This window comes from Heptranchias perlo, chromosome 5 (genome assembly GCF_035084215.1).
Source record: "Heptranchias perlo isolate sHepPer1 chromosome 5, sHepPer1.hap1, whole genome shotgun sequence".
In the NCBI taxonomy this organism is placed as follows: Eukaryota; Metazoa; Chordata; class Chondrichthyes; order Hexanchiformes; family Hexanchidae; genus Heptranchias; species Heptranchias perlo.
Genome location: NC_090329.1, coordinates 104,069,138 through 104,088,444, shown reverse-complemented (window position 1 = coordinate 104,088,444; position 19,307 = coordinate 104,069,138). Strand labels below are relative to the sequence as shown.

The following is a 19,307-nucleotide window of genomic DNA, read 5'->3' as shown; positions in this document are numbered from 1 at the left end:
TTAACTGGACTAGCCATATAAATACTGTGGCTACAAGAGCAGGTCAGAGACTGGGTATTCTGCGGCGAGTGACTCCCGTCTTGACTCCCCAAAGCCTTTCCACCATCTACAAGGCACAAGTCAGGAGTGTGATGGAATACTCTCCACTTGCCTGGATGAGTGCAGCTCCAACAACACTCAAGAAGCTCGACACCATCCAGGACAAAGCAGCCCATTTGATTGGCACCCCATCCACCACCCTAAACATTCACTCCCTCCACCATCAGCGCACTGTCACTGCAGTGTGTACCATCCACAGGATGTACTGCAGCAACTCGCCAAGGCTTCTTCAACAGCACCTCCCAAACCCACGACCTCTACCACCTAGAAGGACAAGGGCAGCAGGCACATGGGAACAACACCACCTGCACGTTCCCCTCCAACACCATCCTGACTTGGAAATATATCGCCCTTCCTACATCGTCGCTGGGTCAAAATCCTGGAACTCCCTTCCTAACAGCACTGTGGGAGAACCTTCACCACACGGCCTGTAGCGGTTCAAGAAGGCAGCTCACCACCACCTTCTCAAGGGCAATTAGTGATGGGCAATAAATACTGGCCTTGCCAGCGACGCCACAACGAATAAAAAAAAAGTTGATGTCCATTGATGTGAGTTCAGGTGTCTCACTTTACAAGTAAAATTACATTTCTATTCCAGCTACAGTTCATCAACCCTCAATTAAACATAAAAGCAAAAATTCAGTTCCCCTGCAGTACATTCCCATGTAAAATGAATGAGCTATTGTGCCTGAAGCTTATGTTAATGCTACATTATCAAAAGGACTAAACTATATCCTGATTAATTTTTCTCTGAGCCACTTCACTATCATCTCTGGATGTCTTAAAAAGCTTTAGGGCTCAATTTCCCCTTCTCCACTTGGGTACAAATGCAAACTAACGCCAAGCACAAAAATGGTATTGTGTCCATTTTATTATCCTGTCCCTATCCTCCGCGCCCCCCCCCCCCCGCCACCAAAAAAACAAAATGCATACACAGTAGGAAAGTAGTTATTCAAAATTTTTCACAATGCTCTTTTTCCTTTTTTTTATCCTTCAGTTGATCTTGTTGCTGCTTGACCAGACTTCCTTGACTGTAAAGCCAAGTAATTAGAAAAAATATGCATGCAGTTGGGGATAAAATAATAAAAATTAAAGGGGATCGCAAAAATTTGAGGAGAAGGGAACAGATACAATTAGAAATGTTAAGTCTTCACAAGAGTAACTGTTCACTATGGGTTTCGACAATGGCTCACTAAGCAAACGAGCCATGTGGTACAGTTCCGAGCCTTTTTTATTTGTTGTTAGGATGTGGGCAATGCTTGCAAGGCTTTGTTTATTGCCCATTCCTACTTGCATTGACAAACTATTTATGTGTTGATAGTGCCCCACATAAGCACATAGGAACAGGAGTAGGCCATTTAGCCACTCGAGCTTGTCCCGCCATTCAATGAGATCATGGCTGATTTGTGACCTAACTCCGTATATCCGCCTTAGCCCCATATCCCTTAATAACTTTGATTAATAAACATGTACCAATTTCAGATTTAAAATGAACAATTGAGCTAGCATCAACTGCCGTTTGCGGAAGAGAGTTCCAAACTTCTACCACCCTTTGCGTGTTGAAGTGTTTCCTAACTTTGTGCCTGAAAGTTCTGGCTCTAAGTTTTAGGCTATGTTCCTTAGTCCTGGACTCTCCAACCAGTGGAAATAGTTTCTCTCTATCTACGCTATCAGTTCCCCTTAATATCTTGAAAACTTTGAACAAATCACTCCTAAAACTTCTAAATTCCAGGGAATACAACTCTAGTTTGTGTAATCTCACCTTCTAATTTAATCCTTGGAGTCCAGGTATCATTCTAGTAAATCTACGTTGCACTCCTTCCTCAGGTGCGGTGCCCAGAACTGAACACAGTACTCCAGGTGTGGTCTAACCAGGGCTTTGTAAAGCTGTAGCATAACTTTTAGCCCCTTGTATTCTAGTCCTCCACATATAAAGGCCAGCATTCCATTAGCCTTTTTGATTATTTTCTGTATCTGTGTACGTGGACCCCTAAGTCTCTTTGGACCTCCACTGTTTAGAGCTTTTCACCATTTAGAAAGTACTCTGATCAGAACTGGACACAGTGCTCAAGGTACTTGGTAGGGAATTCCAAGATTTTGCCCCAGCGACAATGAAGGAATGGTGATATATGTCCAAGTTAGGATGGTGTGTGACTTGGAGGGGTACTTGTGTTCTTATGATCTTGCTGTTCCTATCCTTCTAGATGGAACTTGGAGGCGCTGTCAAAGTAAGCACAGTGTGTTGCTGCAGTATGTTCTGTAGATAGTACACATTGCTGCCACAGTGTGCTGCTGGTGGAGGGGGTTGATATTGAGTTCAGGGGCAGAAGGTCTGATCAAGTCGTGGATAATATTAAGCTTTTTGAGTGTTACAGCTGCACCATCCAGGAGAGTGGTGAGTATTCCACTGAGATTTCAGGAGACGAACCATTCGTCACAGATGATGCAAACCTCTTCTCTATTTTTTAGCCACATCGAATTACATAGAAATTACAACATGAAAAAAGGCTGTTCAACACAACCAGTCTGTGTTGGTGTTTTATCATCCACAGGAACTGTAGTCCTAATCTCATGTGCTGGCCCTGTTTCCATATCCCTTTAATGTTGTTATGACTGGTTCAGTTAAGCTTTTGAACAATAGTGACCCCCAGGATTTTGATGGTGCAAGACTTGGCGATGGTGGAGCAATTGAAGATTGGAGGAAGTGGTTGGGCTTTTTCTTGATGGAGATGGTCATTGCCTGGCATTTATTTGACGTGATTACCACCTGCCACTTGTCAGCTCAAGCATGGATGTTGTCTGGATTCTGTTTTAGGCTGGGATGGATTGATTCATTATGGGAGGAGTTGTGAATGGAGCTGAACATTGTACAATTGTCAGCCAATAGCCCAACCCCATACCTTATGATGGAGGGAGGATCATTGGATGAAGCAGCTGGATATGGCTGGGTTGAGGATACTACCTTGAGCACCTGCAGCAATGTCCCGGTGCTGCGATGATTTGCTCCCAACAACCACAGCCATCTTTATTTGTGTTGGTTGTGACTCTAGTCATGAGCATGCACGTCCCCAGGTCAGTCTTGGTACTGACTTAGTCTGGAGGTTACCAGGCTAGGGAGCAAAAGGGAAAAACTGTTGAGGCAGGTCATGTTTGGTCACTACTGAATCTATTTGGTTTAAAAGAATCATTGCTTGAAGGCTTCACTTTTTCTGGCACGTGTTAAATGTTTTTTTATTATAAAGATGAACAAATATTAAAATTTGACTTTTTGAAACTTGTTGGTAACAGCACCCTAATTTGTACTTTTGTAAATGGACTAGATTTCCTTGTGGAAGCTTGAAAGTTTACCAACTTACATCATGAATAGTTTTTAGCGAAATATTTTAGCACAAGTCAAGACCTGCAGTGTTTTTCCAAACAGAAAAATGTGTGGCCTGATTCATAACCTTGTGCACCTGGTAGTACTTGTCAAAATTCCTGAAAGCTCCAAATAAGTATTTTTTTGTGAATATGCAGTTGATTACATTTCAGTTTTGAAAAATTTATCAACACATTTCTTGAAATGATCTGGCAGATGAACAAATTTGCATATTATGAATAAATCCAACAATTTAGAAAAAAAGGCTTGCCATGTGGAGGATTTTGTGTTACAAATTGGTAGAATTTTGATATTCTTGTCATTGGCAGGGAAATACCTTGGTGCCCTTTCGCTGTCGGTGGGAGAATTAGATAATAGATGCCAGCAGCATTGTCGTTTCAGATTGCTTTTTTTAAACCTTGAATCAGAATTATGAAATAGCAAACTCTTACGGGATATTTGTGAAAACACTCAAGATCCATTTTTAACCTTGTCTGTTTTCTTTACTGTTTGCAGTTTTCTTCACATGTCCAAGCATCTTGCCTGATAGTCTTTCATCAGTCCGCTTTTGTGGTTCAAAAATTGACAATTGTCTTGAGCCAGTACTTTTATTTCATTTAGCTTTTGCTGTGTATCTGATGAGAGATTTAGGGTAAAAATCCTGCTAAGCTGGTAAACCATTCTTTTGATATTGGGCCTTTTGGATGCATTTTGTTTTATGGTTAGTTACTGTGTTTCTGGAGGTCCATAGATCCTAGTATAATGGTTTTGCTTCCTAACTAGATTCTTGGATTATTAGGTATAACCTTTACAATAGAAGATAACTTTGTTCTGAAATCTTATTTCCTTTTTTTTGTGGCACCTGCACACTCTTATTTCAGGTCACAATTTGGTCAACTTTGGCATTCTTGTACAGCTTTGTGTTGCTTACCATGCAAAGCGATGACTTTAGAAAGAGGACATCTCTGACAATGCAACACTCCCTCTATACTGCACTGAAGTGTCAGCCTAGATGATGCGCTCAAGGCTCTGGAATGGGGCTTGAACCCTGACCTTCTGACTGAAGCAAGAGTGTTACCACTGCGCCAATTTTGCAGACTGAGTGCTGCATATGCAATAACATTGAATTTACAGTAGTTATTTTACTCCAACTACTACTACTACTACTACTACTACCTTTCTACTATGACGATAGGAGGCAAAGAAGGAAATATTGGGAGGGGTGACCAAAAGCTTGATTAAAGTGGTGGGTTTTAAGGAGGGCCTTATAGGAGGAGAAGAAAGCAAAAAAGGAGAGGGAGGCAGAAGAATTCCAGAGCATGAGGCCTAGATGGCTGAAGACATGGTTGCTAATGGTGGGGCGAAGGGCGGGGGCTGGGCACACAAAAGGCCACAGTCCGACAAACGGAGAGTTCAAGGGAAGTGTTTGTAGGGCAGGAGGAGGTTACAGAGGTGGGGCGGAGGCAGACAATGTTTTGGGAGTGGAAGTAGGCGGTCTTTGTGATAGTGTATATGGGGTCGGAAGCTCAGCACAGGGTCGAATAGAATGCTGAGATTACGAAGAGTCTGGTTCAGCCTGAGACAGTGGCTCCGGAGGAGTATGGACCGAGTGGCAAGAGTACAGAATTTGTGGCGGGACTGGGGGAGATAATGGATTCAATGTTTAACTGGAGGAAATTGTAGCTCATCCAAAACTGGATATCCAACAAGCAGTCTGACAACATAGGGGCAGTGGACGGGTCGAGAGGGTTGGTGAAGAGGTAGAGATGGATGTCGTCAGTGTACACTTGAAAGCTGACCCCCATGTTTGTGGTTGATGTCACCAAGGGGTAGTATGTAGATGAGGAAGAGGAGGGGGGCCAAAGATGGATAGTTGGGGGACTCCTAAAGTAATGGTGCAGGGGAGGGAAGTAAAGCCATCTCTGGAGGTGCTCTGGCTACAATAGGATAGGTAAGAGTGGAACCAAGTGAGGGCAATCCCACTGAGGCGGACAATGGAGGAAAGACGTTGGATTAGGATGGCGTGGTTGACTGTGTCAAAGGTTGCAGAGGTGGACAAGGAGGGATAATGCATCACAGTCACTGTCTCAGAAGATGTCATTTGTGACTTTGGTTAGGGCTGTTTCAGTGCTGTGGCAAGGACTCAAACCTGAGTGGAGAGATTCAAACATTGAGTTGCTGGAAAGATGGGCACAAATTACAGTGGTAACAAGACTTCAAGAACTTTGGAGAGGAAAGGAAGGTTGGAGATGGGGCAGTAATTTGCAAGGACAGAGGCATTGAGGAGAAAGGATGCGATGATGGCTGTTTTGAAAAGGAGGGGAGGAGAGGGAACCACTGATATTATCAACTAGCATGAAGGCCAGGAAGGGAAGTTGAATGGTCAGCAGTTCAGCGGGAAATGGGGTCAAAGGAGCAGGAGGTTGGTCTCATGGACAAGATCAGCTCGGAGAGTGAATGAGGGGAGATAGGAGAGAAGCTAGAGAAAGACTCGAGGCTAGGGCAGGAGGTGCCTGGGAGAGCTTTGACTTGGTGGGCAATGTGAAGGGGGGGAAATCAGCAGAGGCAGCTGAACAGTCGGCCTCAATCTTATTGATAAAGAAGTCCACGAGCTCCTCGCACGTTGGAGTCAAGGGTAGTGGGGCAGGGGAGAGGATTTAAGGAGACAGTTTGTAGTGGATGATCTTGGAGTAATGTACTCCTCTCTACCTTGCCCAGAGCTAGTTTGTTTAACGAGCTCTTTAGTTTTTCTTCCGACAACCTAAAAACATATCAGTCAATAAATTGCTTATATCTGAGAAGTGGAATTTCTAGTTGCCAATAATCTAGCAACCTTGTTCAGTATGGAATGTGTCAGTGGAAAATTTCAGTGTAGTACGATATGAGATGTGTTTCTTTGGTTGATATTAGAAAAAGGGGACCTAGACATTGTATCTAATCTGTATTGTGCCAGTCCTCTTGCTGATGGATGCCATACTGGCCACCTATTCATTTGCCAACCTTGTTGTCCCTCACTTTGAATACAGATATGGAAGATATGGAAAACATTTTTTTTCAAAACCCGTGCATTTTTATTCAACTGAAATATTTATTTTCTTGGCTTATAGATGCAGCAACTGCATGATATGGAAGAAGTATGTTATGAGAAGGTTTTGATGCAACTGAAGGAAGGACACCAGGTAAAGTTTTTTTTTGTAATTTTACAAGAGTTTACATTTTTAGGACGATAAAAGCATTCCCAGGGCATAAAAACCTGTGATTCCATGATTACTAGACATCAACTTACAGTAAAAATTAGAACAGTTCTGAATAGGCATCAGTAGGAAAAAGAAGCCAGCTCTTTCTGAAGTTACATTATTTAACTTTGATTAAATATAACAATACTTACATGTTCGTAACATGACATTTTTATTGATATGGCAAAATTAATTACAAATTGGTAAAGCTGAGAGCAATAAAATCCATCATTAATGTAAACTGGTCCAATGCATTTTATTTTGACTAGCATTAATTTTTACACACAAATTTAGGACATGTGCCAAGTATATTTTTCTAAGCTCTTTTTAAACCCTGGGAGATGCATAAAGTTAAAAGATCAGCAATATGTCTCCAACTAGAGAATAGTTAAACCTATAGTCCTCACAGTTGATCTGTAATGAAACTGCCCTTGCATATAATAAGCAGATAAAGATAACCACTTATGGAAAGATTGAGCTGAGGTGCCATCTGTTTTAAAGTATTTTCATTGTTGATGAGAAGATGAATCATTTACACTCAGGCCTCAGAGCAGAAAGCAGCAGCATGTCACTGGTGGGAACTTTGGAGTGAAGACCAGAAATAATCAGTATCAATAGAAAGATTTATGCAGAGAATGCTTTAAAAACAAAAATGAATGTTAATTCCGACCTGTGGGTGACAAAAGTTTACTCTGACTGTCATTTTTTAGCACTCTGCTAGCACTACAGAGTTAATAACCTACTTCAGCAAAAAATAGGTAATATGCGATTCATCATGTTAACAAGGAATGAAAAATTAACAATGAGGATTTTTCCTGTTCCTTTCTGTGGCTCTGATTGCTTCTTAATTTTCTATGATTCTGTGATTAAGTATAGCTGATTCCACTTATAAATTTTTTTTGTACTTTAGCCGCTGTGCACTTGCAGTGATCTATGATGATGCGACTCCCTTTTGTTCTATATGTGACTGTCAGCTACTTCTTTTTAATTTACTACACTATCCTCTGCAAAAGTAAATGGTTTAAGGGTGATTTATTAATACACACAATGTTTTGGGTCAATATTATTAGTGGAAGTGCTTACTTTTATTGAGACTAGGTTTTACTGGAAAATCTTACTCACAATAGCAGATGTCAGTCCATTGATCTTCATGGTTTGTGTTTAAAATTTTTGAATTAAGCATTCTTTTTTGAAAAATGTCAACTTTTTAGGGAAAATTGGTGGTATATTATTGATCTTTTAACTTTATGTTGCTGACCTTATAGCATTGATTCCCATAGCACTTCTTATTTTGAGTATTTAAAACTTTCATAGAACTTGCATTTATATAGTGCCTTTCATGTTCTCCTCTATTCAGTTACATTATGAAGTGTAGTCATTGTTTTGTAGGCAAACGTGACAGCCAATTTGTGTGCAATGAGGTCCCACAAACAGTGGTGAGATAAATGACCAGTTCATCTGTTCCTTTGGTGTTGGTTGAGCGATAAATGTTTGCTAAGACACTGAGAAAACTCTGTGCTCTTCAAATAGTGCTATGGAATTGTTTTTACCCAATTGAGCAGGCAGATAGAGCGTCAGTTTAACGTCTAATTAAAGACGCCACCTCTGACAGTACAGCACTCCCTCAGTACTGCACTGAAGTGTTAGCCTAGATATGTGCTCGAGCAATAGAGTGGGGCTTGAACCCATGATCTTCTGACTCAGGTGCAGGAGTGCTAACATTGAGCCAAGGCCAACATAACCGATTTATTCAGAAGTAATGTGCATTTAGGATATCTTAGACAAATATTTGACGTACATACTGACCGAACAGCTAATAAAGGTGTCAAATAAGTGATTATTAGATCATTTGCCTTGAAAACAATGGCCTTCAAGGAAAGTCCTTGGGCACGTGATTCAGGCAATCACAGTGGGATTGTGCCCACTGCCAACACTGATCCCGTGGAGTATGCACGGTCACCTCAAATGCATGGGGCCAGCGGGTGGCAATGGCATTAGGCTGCTTCACAAGGGTTTGCAAACTCAGAAGGTAGTCAACAACTGCATTAATGCCATGCACTAGGGATTATGCATTAAATATATTGTACTTGTTCTATTGATGAAGACTGAATTAATATTGGCAAATTTGATCTATGGAGTACTGTACATGGCATTATTATTAGTTGCTTTCACCAGAAATTATATTGGGTTCTTAAAGAAAGAAATAACTTTAACGAGCTCAGGACGTCCCAAATAGCTTCACAGCCAGTTATATACTTTTGAAGTATAGTCACTGTTGTAATGTAGGAAACACAGCAGTCAATTTATGTACATGAAAGTCGCACAAACAGTAATGAAACAAATATCCAGATCTGTTTTAGCTGTTAGTTGAGGGATAAATGTTGTCCAGGACACCAGGAAAACTCTCCTCTTGTTCAAGTAGTGCTGTGGGATCTTTTACATACACCCAAGAGAACAGAGAGGGCCTCAGTTTAAACTCTCATCTGAAAGACGGCACCTCCGACAGTGCAGCGCTCCCTCAGTACTACATTGAAGTGCTCAAGTCTTCGGAGTGGGGCTTGAACCCACGACTGTCTGACTCAGGGTGACTGTGCTACTACCACTGATCTCTGCTGGATCTTGATCTCAGCTGGACCCTCTGAAGAAGAAATGGGGAAAGAAGGTGAAAATTGTAGAGTTTGTCAATCCATCCTAATCTCGTGTGCTTTATTTTGCCTAATTCAAGAGCAACGTTAACAGTAGAGGCCCAGGAACTACTCCTTTCTGCCTGCTGCCCTCCAATGCAAAAGTATGTAAGGATGGACAAAGGACAAGGAGGGTGGGAGAAATAAATAATCTATTTGGAAAATGGAATGCATTTTTTTTGAGGGGGATAATCTTTTCATGCCTTGTGCATGTTCTGAGCAAGAGGACAGTGCCAAATCCCTGCTGTCTAGCTTCACGCAGTGGTATTTTGTACCTGGCTTTTGGAGAAGTGTGTACATTTGTTTCCAACTTTTTAAAAATGAGAAATCTAGATAAAGGGCAAAGCCCAATAACACAGCATGCCACCAGGGTTGAAAAAGATGGGGAGAAGACTAGGGAAAGGAGCAAGAGAATGCCAACCTTGGGTTTTAAAAGTCTGTAGGTTGTTGGAGGAAAGAAAGTCTGAGAGGGGTAAGGAATTCCACAGTTTTGAAGTCCTGAGGAAGAATGAGTAAGAGACTCCGATGTGTTTTGATTTCGACACATTAAGGAGGTGTGTAGGACGTTGCACTTACAGCTTAGTACAGAGGGAGCAAAGTTGAGCCAACCACCATCCATAGTAGCATTGATAAAATAGGGAACAACAAAGCTTACTGTGGAGAGAGAGAAATGGGAGGGTTAGAAGCTAGAGGATAGGCAGCAACCTTTATCTTGTATTCCGTCTGGGAATGTGACAGAGATGTGAGAAGAACCTTCTCCGATATGGCAAGAATATTAAAGTCAATATGGGAGCAATATTCAGGTAATATGGGAGTAGGATTCAAGAGTGGCTTGGAGTGACAGTTCCCCCTTCCCCCCCCAGTTTTCCCTCTCTGTGCTACCTGCCCTTGTTCTGCCTACATATTTGAGATTAGAACTCGCTGTGTATTATCTGTGGCTGTTGCTTGGGTTCTACCATTCTGTGTCGTAGCTCGTTGGGGCTCCATCGTGATGCTCCTTACAATAATTCACAAAAACCTTTTATTTAAATGCACAGTTTTTAGTCTTGTGATATTAATACTGGCAGACTGTAACTTGTAGCTCTTTGTTGGCATTGTTACCATTACGCTTTGAGAAAGCACTTCCTGACCTTTTCCCTCCATTAATAAGCGTGTAATCCTGAATACATATTAAGTTTCCCTTCTAGTGCCAACTCTATTCATGCTTTTACCATTAGTAACTGCCAGATTCTTTTGTTATGCATAAACTCAACGAACTTCAGAGGAGAAATATTTGTTTTGGCACATTTGGATGGAAAGAGTCAAGGGAACAAATGAGGAAGATAAATATCTGTGTAAAATGAAACTGTACTTTCATTTTGTAGCCTAACAAGTCAGAAAAGATTCAAAACTTCACAAATTATAATCTGAATGTAAATCTTAATTTTTTTTCACACATACTTAAGAGTTTGGTTTTAGTAGATACAATTCTTAACCCATTTCTGTTTAACTCAACAGTTCGTATCGGCTGACATGTTCTCTGCCCGCTGGAATTCAAAGCTGAAGCTCTAAGTATAATAGTGTTTAACTAAAATATCATTTTTTTTTATTCGTTCATGAGATGTGGGCGTCGCTGGCGAGGCCGGCATTTATTGCCCATCTCTAATTGCCCTTGAGAAGGTGGTGGTGAGCCGGCTTCTTCAACCGCTGCAGTCCGTGTGGTGAAGGTTCTCCCACAGTGCTGTTGGGAAGGGAGTTCCAGGATTTTGACCCAGCGACGATGAAGGAACGGCGATATATTTCCAAGTCAGGATGGTGCGTGACTTGGAGGGGATCGTGCAGGTGGTGTTGTTCCCATGTGCATGCTGCTCTTGTCCTTCTAGGTGGTAGAGGTCGTGGGTTTGGGAGGTGCTGTCAAAGAAGCCTTGGTGAGTTGCTGCAGTGCATCCTGTGGCTGGTACACACTGCAGCCACAGTGCGCCGGTGGTGAAGGGAGTGAATGTTTAGGGATGTGGAAAGGGTGCCAATCAAGCGGGCTGCTTTGTCCTGGATGGTGTTGAGCTTTGTGAGTGTTGTTGGAGCTGCACTCATCCAGGCAAGTGGAGAGTATTCCATCACACTCCTGCCTTGTGCCTTGTAGATGGTGGAAAGGCTTTGGGGAGTCAGGAGGTGAGTCACTTGCCGCAGAATACCCAGCCTCTGACCTGCTCTCGTAGCCACAGTATTTATGTGGCTGGTCCAGTTAAGTTTCTGGTCAATGGTGACCCCCAGGATGTTGATGGTGGGGGATTCAGCGATGGTAATGCCGTTGAATGTCAAGGGGAGGTGATTAGACTCTCTCTTGTTGGAAATGGTCATTGCCTGGCACTTGTCTGGCGCGAATGTTACTTGCCACTTATCAGCCCAAGCCTGGATGTTGTCCAGGTCTTGCTGCATGCGGGCTTGGACTGCTTCATTATCTGAGGGGTTGCGAATGAAACTGAACACTGTGCAATCATCAGCGAACATCCCCATTTCTGACCTTATGATGGAGGGAAGGTCATTGATGAAGCAGCTGAAGATGGTTGGGCCTAGGACACTGCCCTGAGGAACTCCTGCAGCAATGTCCTGGGGCTGAGATGATTGGCCTCCAACAACCACTACCATCTTCCTTTGTGCTAGGTATGACTCCAGCCACTGGAGAGTTTTCCCCCTGATTCCCATTGACTTCAATTTTACTAGGGCTCCTTGGTGCCACACTCTGTCAAATGCTGCCTTGATGTCAAGGGCAGTCACTCTCACCTCACCTCTGGAATTTAGCTCTTTTGTCCATGTTTGGATCAAGGCTGTGATGAGGTCTGGAGCCGAGTGGTCCTGGCGGAACCCAAACTGAGCATCGGTGAGCAGGTTATTGGTGAGTAAGTGCCGCTTGATAGCACTGTCGATGACACCTTCCATCACTTTGCTGATGATTGAGAGTAGACTGATGGGGCGATAATTGGTCGGATTGGATTTGTCCTGCTTTTTGTGGACAGAACATACCTGGGCAATTTTCTACATTGTCAGGTAGATACCAGTGTTGTAGCTGTACTGGAACAGCTTGGCTAGAGGCCCAGCTAGTTCTGGAGCACAAATCTTCAGCACTATAGCCGGGATGTTGTTGGGGCCCATAGCCTTTGCTGTATCCAGTGCACTCAGCCGTTTCTTGATATCACGTGGAGTGAATCGAATTGGCGGAAGACTGGCTTCTGTGATGATGGGGATATCAGGAGGAGGCCGAGATGGATCATCCACTCGGCACTTCTTGCTGAAGGTGGTTGCAAACGCTTCAGCCTTATCTTTTTCACTCATTTGCTGGACTCCGCCATCATTGAGGATGGGGATGTTTGCAGAGCCTCCTCCTCCTCCCGTTAGTTGTTTAATTGTCCACCACCATTCACGACTGGATGTGGCAGGACTGCAGAGCTTTGATCTGATCCGTTGGTTTGGAATTGCTTAGCTCTGTCTAGGCATGTTGCTTCCACTGTTTAGCATGCATGTAGTCCTGAGTTGTAGCTTCACCAGGTTGGCACCTCATTTTTAGGTACGCCTGGTGCTGCTCCTGGCATGCTCTTCTGCACTCCTTATTGAACCAGGGTTGATCCTCTGGCTTGTTGGTAATGGTAGAGTTAGGAATATGCCAGGCCATGAGGTTATAGATTGTGCTGGAATACAACTCTGCTGCTGCTGATGGCACACACCGCCTCATGGATGCCCAGTTTTGAGCTGCTAGATCTGTTCTGAATCTATCCCATTTAGCTCGGTGGTAGTGGCACACAACACGTTGGATGGTGTCCTCAGTGCGAAGACGGGACTTCGCCTCCACGAGGACTGTGCGGTGGTCACTCCTACCAATGCTATCATGGACAGATGCATTTGCGACCGGTAGATTGGTGAGGACGAGGTCAAGTAAGTTTTTCCCTCATGTTGGTTTGCTCACCACCTGCCGCAGGCCCAGTTTGGCAGCTATGTCCTTCAGGACTCGGCCAGCTCGGTCAGTAGTGGTGCTACCGAGCCACTCTTGGTGATGGACATTGAAGTCCCCCACCCAGAGTACATTCTGTGCCCTTGCTACCCTCAGTGCTTGCTCCAAGTGGTGTTCAACATGGAGGAGGACTGATTCATCAGCTGAGGGAGGGCAGTAGGTGGTGATCAGCAGGAGGTTTCCTTGCCCATGTTTGACCTGATGCCATGAGATTTCATGGGGTCCAGAGTCCATGTTGAGGACTCCCAGGGCCACTCCCTCCTGACTGTATATCACTGTACCCCACTGGTGGGTCTGTCCCAGACCCAGTTTTCTTTTTCACCTTTTTCCATCCAGGCTTGGTGGCATTTTGAGTGGCAGCAACTATTGCATGATTTCATTATTTTAGAATATTTGATATTTATTGCAGCAGTCTATAAACATTACTTGCTGCTCTTTCTGCAGTTATTGTGATAAATGTGCAATACTGTGAAGCTTGGTGCTGTTTAGAATTTTCTGGAGGGATCAATGTTGACACAGATCAGGCTTTTTTTTTGCTTTGTGGGCGGTTGTTACATTATTTGTAAAATAGCTCCAAAATGTTTCCATTGAAAATGGGTACTAAGAGGTAGAAGAGTGTAGGCATTTGGGATGACAGATGGAGACTGTCTCTTTTTCTGTTGATTCTTCAAGTCATACTGTGAAAGATTTTCAGCTCTGTTTGGCTTTTGGGAAATTAAAACTTGGCCATTCAGTCATTAATTCTGATCCATCTGCTCTAACTAATGAGACAGCTTGTTTCAGCCTTCGGTTTGAATTAACAGTTGCGTGTGCAGTTTCATCATCTGTGCGTTGGCCCCATCTTCTTGAGCTGCTTGCTGAGTGTGAATGCAGATACCTGGGACAATAATATATGGATATGACCTACAAAGCTGTTTCTTCAAGTTCTCTTGTGGCACTCAGCTTCAAACAATTGGCGAAATTGAGATGCAAAAGTGCTGAGAATAGCTCCATCATGTAATACAAAGAATGCTGACTGCTTTTGATTTTAGAGAAGCTGTTTTTTTTAATCTGTTGTATTTGGCAGCTGTTCTAATGTGAACATTGTTTTGATAGTCGGATTTGAAGCTTTGAATTCGCACACCTTGGGTAGTTAAGGTAAGAAGTTAAAACATATGATTTCTAGGTCCCAATGAACTCTGGGTACTGAATTCTCTTTTAGGTAACGATCTTCAGCAAAATATTCTAAAATGACAATGAGCGACAATCACGTATAGCTAGTTAAAGAGTAACTTTTTGTTGCTAGCTGTGCTTTTGTTTATTTTTGCAAATGCATGTCATCAGCTTACCTTTGCTTCCTTTTTTAAATTTTAAGTTTCGTTTTTTGTTTGAGATTCAAATCAAATCCCAAACCAGTGAGTGCACATTCAGAGATAATAGATAACCTAAAATTTTAAAATGGACTTGAAAAGTATACTAGAACATCAGGAACTTGCCTCCTTTGATGTATAATATTTAGAAATTTGTTTTGAAAATAATTGACTAGAGTGAAGATTTTTTTTAATCTGAAGGGCATTAAGCATGTGAGCATTCTTAACTGAGTTTTTAAATCACATCAGTTGCCTACCAAAGAACTAACATAATGGATAATGAAACCACATCATTTTCCTCTCCAAACTTTATGGAGAAAAACAGACTTTAAATGTTCATTTAAAAAACAGTTTATTCTAGCATAAATTGGTTATTTTTAGGGGAGACTAAAAAAAAATTGAAGCCTCCTTATGTAGCTGGGTAGCGTTGCGTTGTTGAAAAGGCTGAGTGGTTTGTAGTATTCTTGTCCCACAATGTTAGTAGAAATGCTCAAAAAGTATCAAAATAGGCAATACTAAAAATCTGAATTACTACTTCTGTACTTTTTCTTTGAAGACAGAACAAAGAATGAAGGGCCAGATTTTGCTGAGAAACAAACGGCGCCTGAATGACGCACATCATTATTAATGTGCAGATCAGCCAACGACTTGTGGTGAGGAAGAGATATCTCATGAATTGCAAATCGCCACAAGTTGCTGACCGATTTGTGCCACTCCACCATTAACTTTGCGAAAACGGCATCTCGCACTTAACCTCCTTGTGATTTTCATGAAGTTGCTGCATTTGCGCATTAATTGCCCATTAAACTCGCCACAGAAAGTTAAGACTAGTAATTATCAGGGTAAGTACCCTTTTAACGACGTGATAATTGTTAATGATTACCAGTCAACCTCTCTTGCCCAGAAAGTGAACAGTTATAAGTGTGGAGTCTCATTCCCTCAGGTTGTGAATTGTTTTAAGCGATTTTAAAAATATCAATTTTTTTTCCTTACGAAACTTTCTGTCTTTTTTTCTCTCTCTCTTAATCCTATCTTTCTTTCCCTCTCTTTATTTCTTTTTCTGTACCTGATTTGGCATTGAATTCACACACTCTAATTCACTCCTTCTCAGTCCTTACTCTGTTTATTTCTCAATTCTTCAGTCTCATTGGTTAAGGAGTTACAGTGTTGGTCCTGTTGTTCACCAAGGTCCCAGATGCCCTGTTTCCCTTGCTGTGCCATTATCAGCTCGCACTTCCAGCAACTTGTGCACCAAAATTTTTAAAACCTAAATGTGCAATTGTAAGTCTAACAGCGGGGCATGCTGCGAGATGCCCTGCTCCAGCAAAATCTGGCCCATTGACTTTCAGAATCTGAAATGTTCCGTTTTGACAATTACATTTTTTACTTGTTCTCCAAATTGTGTTGGATCACTTCATTCGACAGATTGCAGCACTGTGGTGCCACTTGACTAGAGCTTGCATGCTTAATTAAAACCCGGTGAGTTTGCTGCAGGTGACTCATTGGAGAGTACTGAATCTACACTCCATGTGACTCTGTGACACGGAATAACAGAAATGGTGCAAATTAGCTTTTATAAATGAGTTTATTAAAGGAAACTGGGGTTGATCTACTTATAATGACAGACTCACTTAATGACAGGACTTACCCATTTCAATAACCTTTTGAATGTTTTCAGTTCTGGATTTGCAACACTACTTTGTTTAGCCGCCTATCGTGGTAAGTTAGATTTTTAACCACATACAGGTTGAAAGGCAGATGCATTTTAAGTGGTGTTATTTGGAGTTTCTGATATCTAGAATAATTAACTGGCTTCATTGATTTCTTTTTTTAGTATGCCTACTTGCTAATGTTTTAATCCATAGCCAATATATTGAGAAAGCAATGCTTCCCTTTTAAAGTATTCTTGTAAAAGAATTACGGGATATCCTTCTTAAGATGCTACAATATTAAATTGTCAAACTCTATTCGACACATATTCATTTCACCTGAATGTGATAGATTGGATTTCTTTCAATCTTACACCCACTTTATTGGAGAGCAGGATCAGTAGACAGATAAGTTAATAAGTTTAATGTTCACAAGTAATTATTACCTTTGAGTTCTGAACTATTTATAACAAATTTGTCATGTTATTTGTTGCTCTTGTGTAAGAGAGAACATAAGAAAGAAATTACATTTTTATCGTGTGTTTCACGACTTCAGGATGTCCCAAAGCCCTTTACAGCCAATTAAGTACTTTTGAATTGTAGTTACTGTTGTAATGTAGGGAAACGTGGCAGCTATGCACAGCAAGATCCCACACACAGAAAAGAGATCATCTGTTTTAGTGATGGGTAGCAATGCCACTATGGCTACAGCATAAGGGCTTGCATACCAGGAGGCTGCAAAATACCCATTGGTAAACAGGCCAGGGAAGGGGCTGACCCATTCCCAGAAATGCCAGATGTTGCTTCAGTGGCCCCCTTGCCAAGAAGGCTGCTGCAAGAAAGTAAATTTGCCTCACCTTCTCCTTGGGGATCCAGGCCTTCTGCAATTCTAAAAAATATGCAGTTTATAATATGGCTTTTAATTAATGAAGTACAATTTTAACATTGCATGATACAAAGCTAGGTGGGAAAGTAAGCTGTGAAGAGGCTGCAAAGGGATACAGACAAGTTAAGTGAGTGGGCGCGAAGTTGGCAGATGGAGTATATATGTGGGGAAATGAGAAATTATCCACTTTAGTAGGAAGAATAGAAAAGCAGAATATTTTTTAAAAGATGAGAGACTAAGAACTGTTGGTAGTCAGAGGGATTTGCGTGTCCTTGTATACGCATCACAGAAAGTTAACATGCAGATACAACAAGCAATTAGGAAGGCAAATGGTATGTTAGCCTTTATTGCAAGGGGGTTGGAGTATAAGAGTAAGGAGGTCTTGCTGCAATTATATAGGGCTCTGTTGAGACTGCATCTGGAGTACTATGTACAGTTTTTGTCTCCTTACCTAAAGAAGGATATACTTGCCTTAGAGGGGGTGCAACAAAGGTTCACTAGGTTGATTCCTGAGATGAGAGTGTTGTTCTATGAGGAGAGATTGTATAGAATGGGCCTAAAGTCTCTGGAGTTTAGAAGAATGAGAGGTGATCTAAAATCCAGAGTCATGAGTTCAAATCCCGCCACGGCAGCTGGCGAATTTAAATTCAATTAATTAATTAAATTCAATTAATTAAATAAAAATCTGGAATTAAAATACTAGTATCAGTAATGATGGCCATGAAACGACCGGATTGTCGTAAAAACCCATCTGGTTCACTAATGTCCTTTAGGGAAGGAAACCTGCCGTCCTTATCCGGTCTGGCCGATATGTGACTCCAGACCCACAGCAATGTGGTTGATTCTTAATTGCCCTCTGAAATGGCCTAGCAAGCCACTCAGTTGTAAAATCTCGCTACGAAAAGTCACAATAAGAATAAAACCGGACGGACCACCCGGCATCAGACCACTAGGCACCAGACACGACAACGGCAAAACACCAAGCCCAGTCGACCCTGCAAGGTCCTCCTTACTAACATCTGGGGACTTGTGCCAAAATTGGGAGAGCTGTCCCACAGACTAGTCAAGCAACAGCCTGACATAGCCATACTTACAGAATCATATCTTTCAGCCAATGTCCCAGACTCTTCCATCACCATCCCTGGGTATGTCCTGTCCCACCGGCAGGACAGACCCACCAGAGGTGGCGGTACAGTGATATACAGTCAGGAGGGAGTGGCCCTGGGAGTCCTCAACATTGACTCTGGACCCCATGAAATCTCATGGCATCAGGTCAAACATGGGCAAGGAAACCTCCTGCTGATTACCACCTACCGTCCTCCCTCAGCTGATGAATCAGTCCTCCTCCATGTTGAGCACCACTTGGAGGAAGCACTGAGGGTAGCAAGGGCACAAAATGTACTCTGGATGGGGGATTTCAATGTCCATCACCAAGAGTGGCTCGGTAGCACCACTACTGACCGAGCTGGCCGAGTCCTGAAGGACATAGCTGCTAGACTGGGCCTGCGGCAGGTGGTGAGCGAACCAATACGAGGGAAAAACTTACTTGACCTCGTCCTCACCAATCTACCGGTCGCAAATGCATCTGTCCATGACAGTATTGGTAGGAGTGACCACCGCACAGTCCTCGTGGAGATGAAGTCCCATCTTCGCACTGAGGACACCATCCAACTTGTTGTGTGGCACTACCACTGTGCTTATTGGGATAGATTCAGAATGGATCTAGCAGCTCAAAACTGGGCATCCATGAGGCGCTGTGGGCCATCAGCAGCAGCAGAATTGTATTCCAGCACAATCTGTAACCTCATGGCCCGGCATATTCCTCACTCTACCATTACCAACAAGCCAGGGGATCAACCCTGGTTCAATGAGGAGTGTAGAAGAGCATGCCAGGAGCAACACCAGGCGTACCTAAAAATGAGGTGCCAACCTGGTGAAGCTACAACTCAGGACTACATGCATGCTAAACAGCGGAAGCAACATGCTATGGACAGAGCTAAGCGATTCCACAACCAACAGATCAGATCAAAGCTCTGCAGTCCTGCCACATCCAGTCGTGAACGG

At 42.5% G+C, this 19,307-nt stretch overlaps 1 protein-coding gene across 2 annotated transcripts in view; it reads left to right on the top strand.

Annotated features, from left to right (window-relative positions):
• Nucleotides 1-19,307, top strand: part of ascc3 (activating signal cointegrator 1 complex subunit 3) — a 599,461-nt gene that overhangs the window by 208,356 nt on the left and 371,798 nt on the right. For both annotated transcript variants that reach the window (XM_067984949.1, XM_067984950.1), the window contains exon 13: nucleotides 6,565-6,636. In XM_067984949.1, the coding sequence (XP_067841050.1) occupies nucleotides 6,565-6,636 (72 nt within the window). The remainder of the gene's footprint in view (nucleotides 1-6,564; nucleotides 6,637-19,307) is intronic.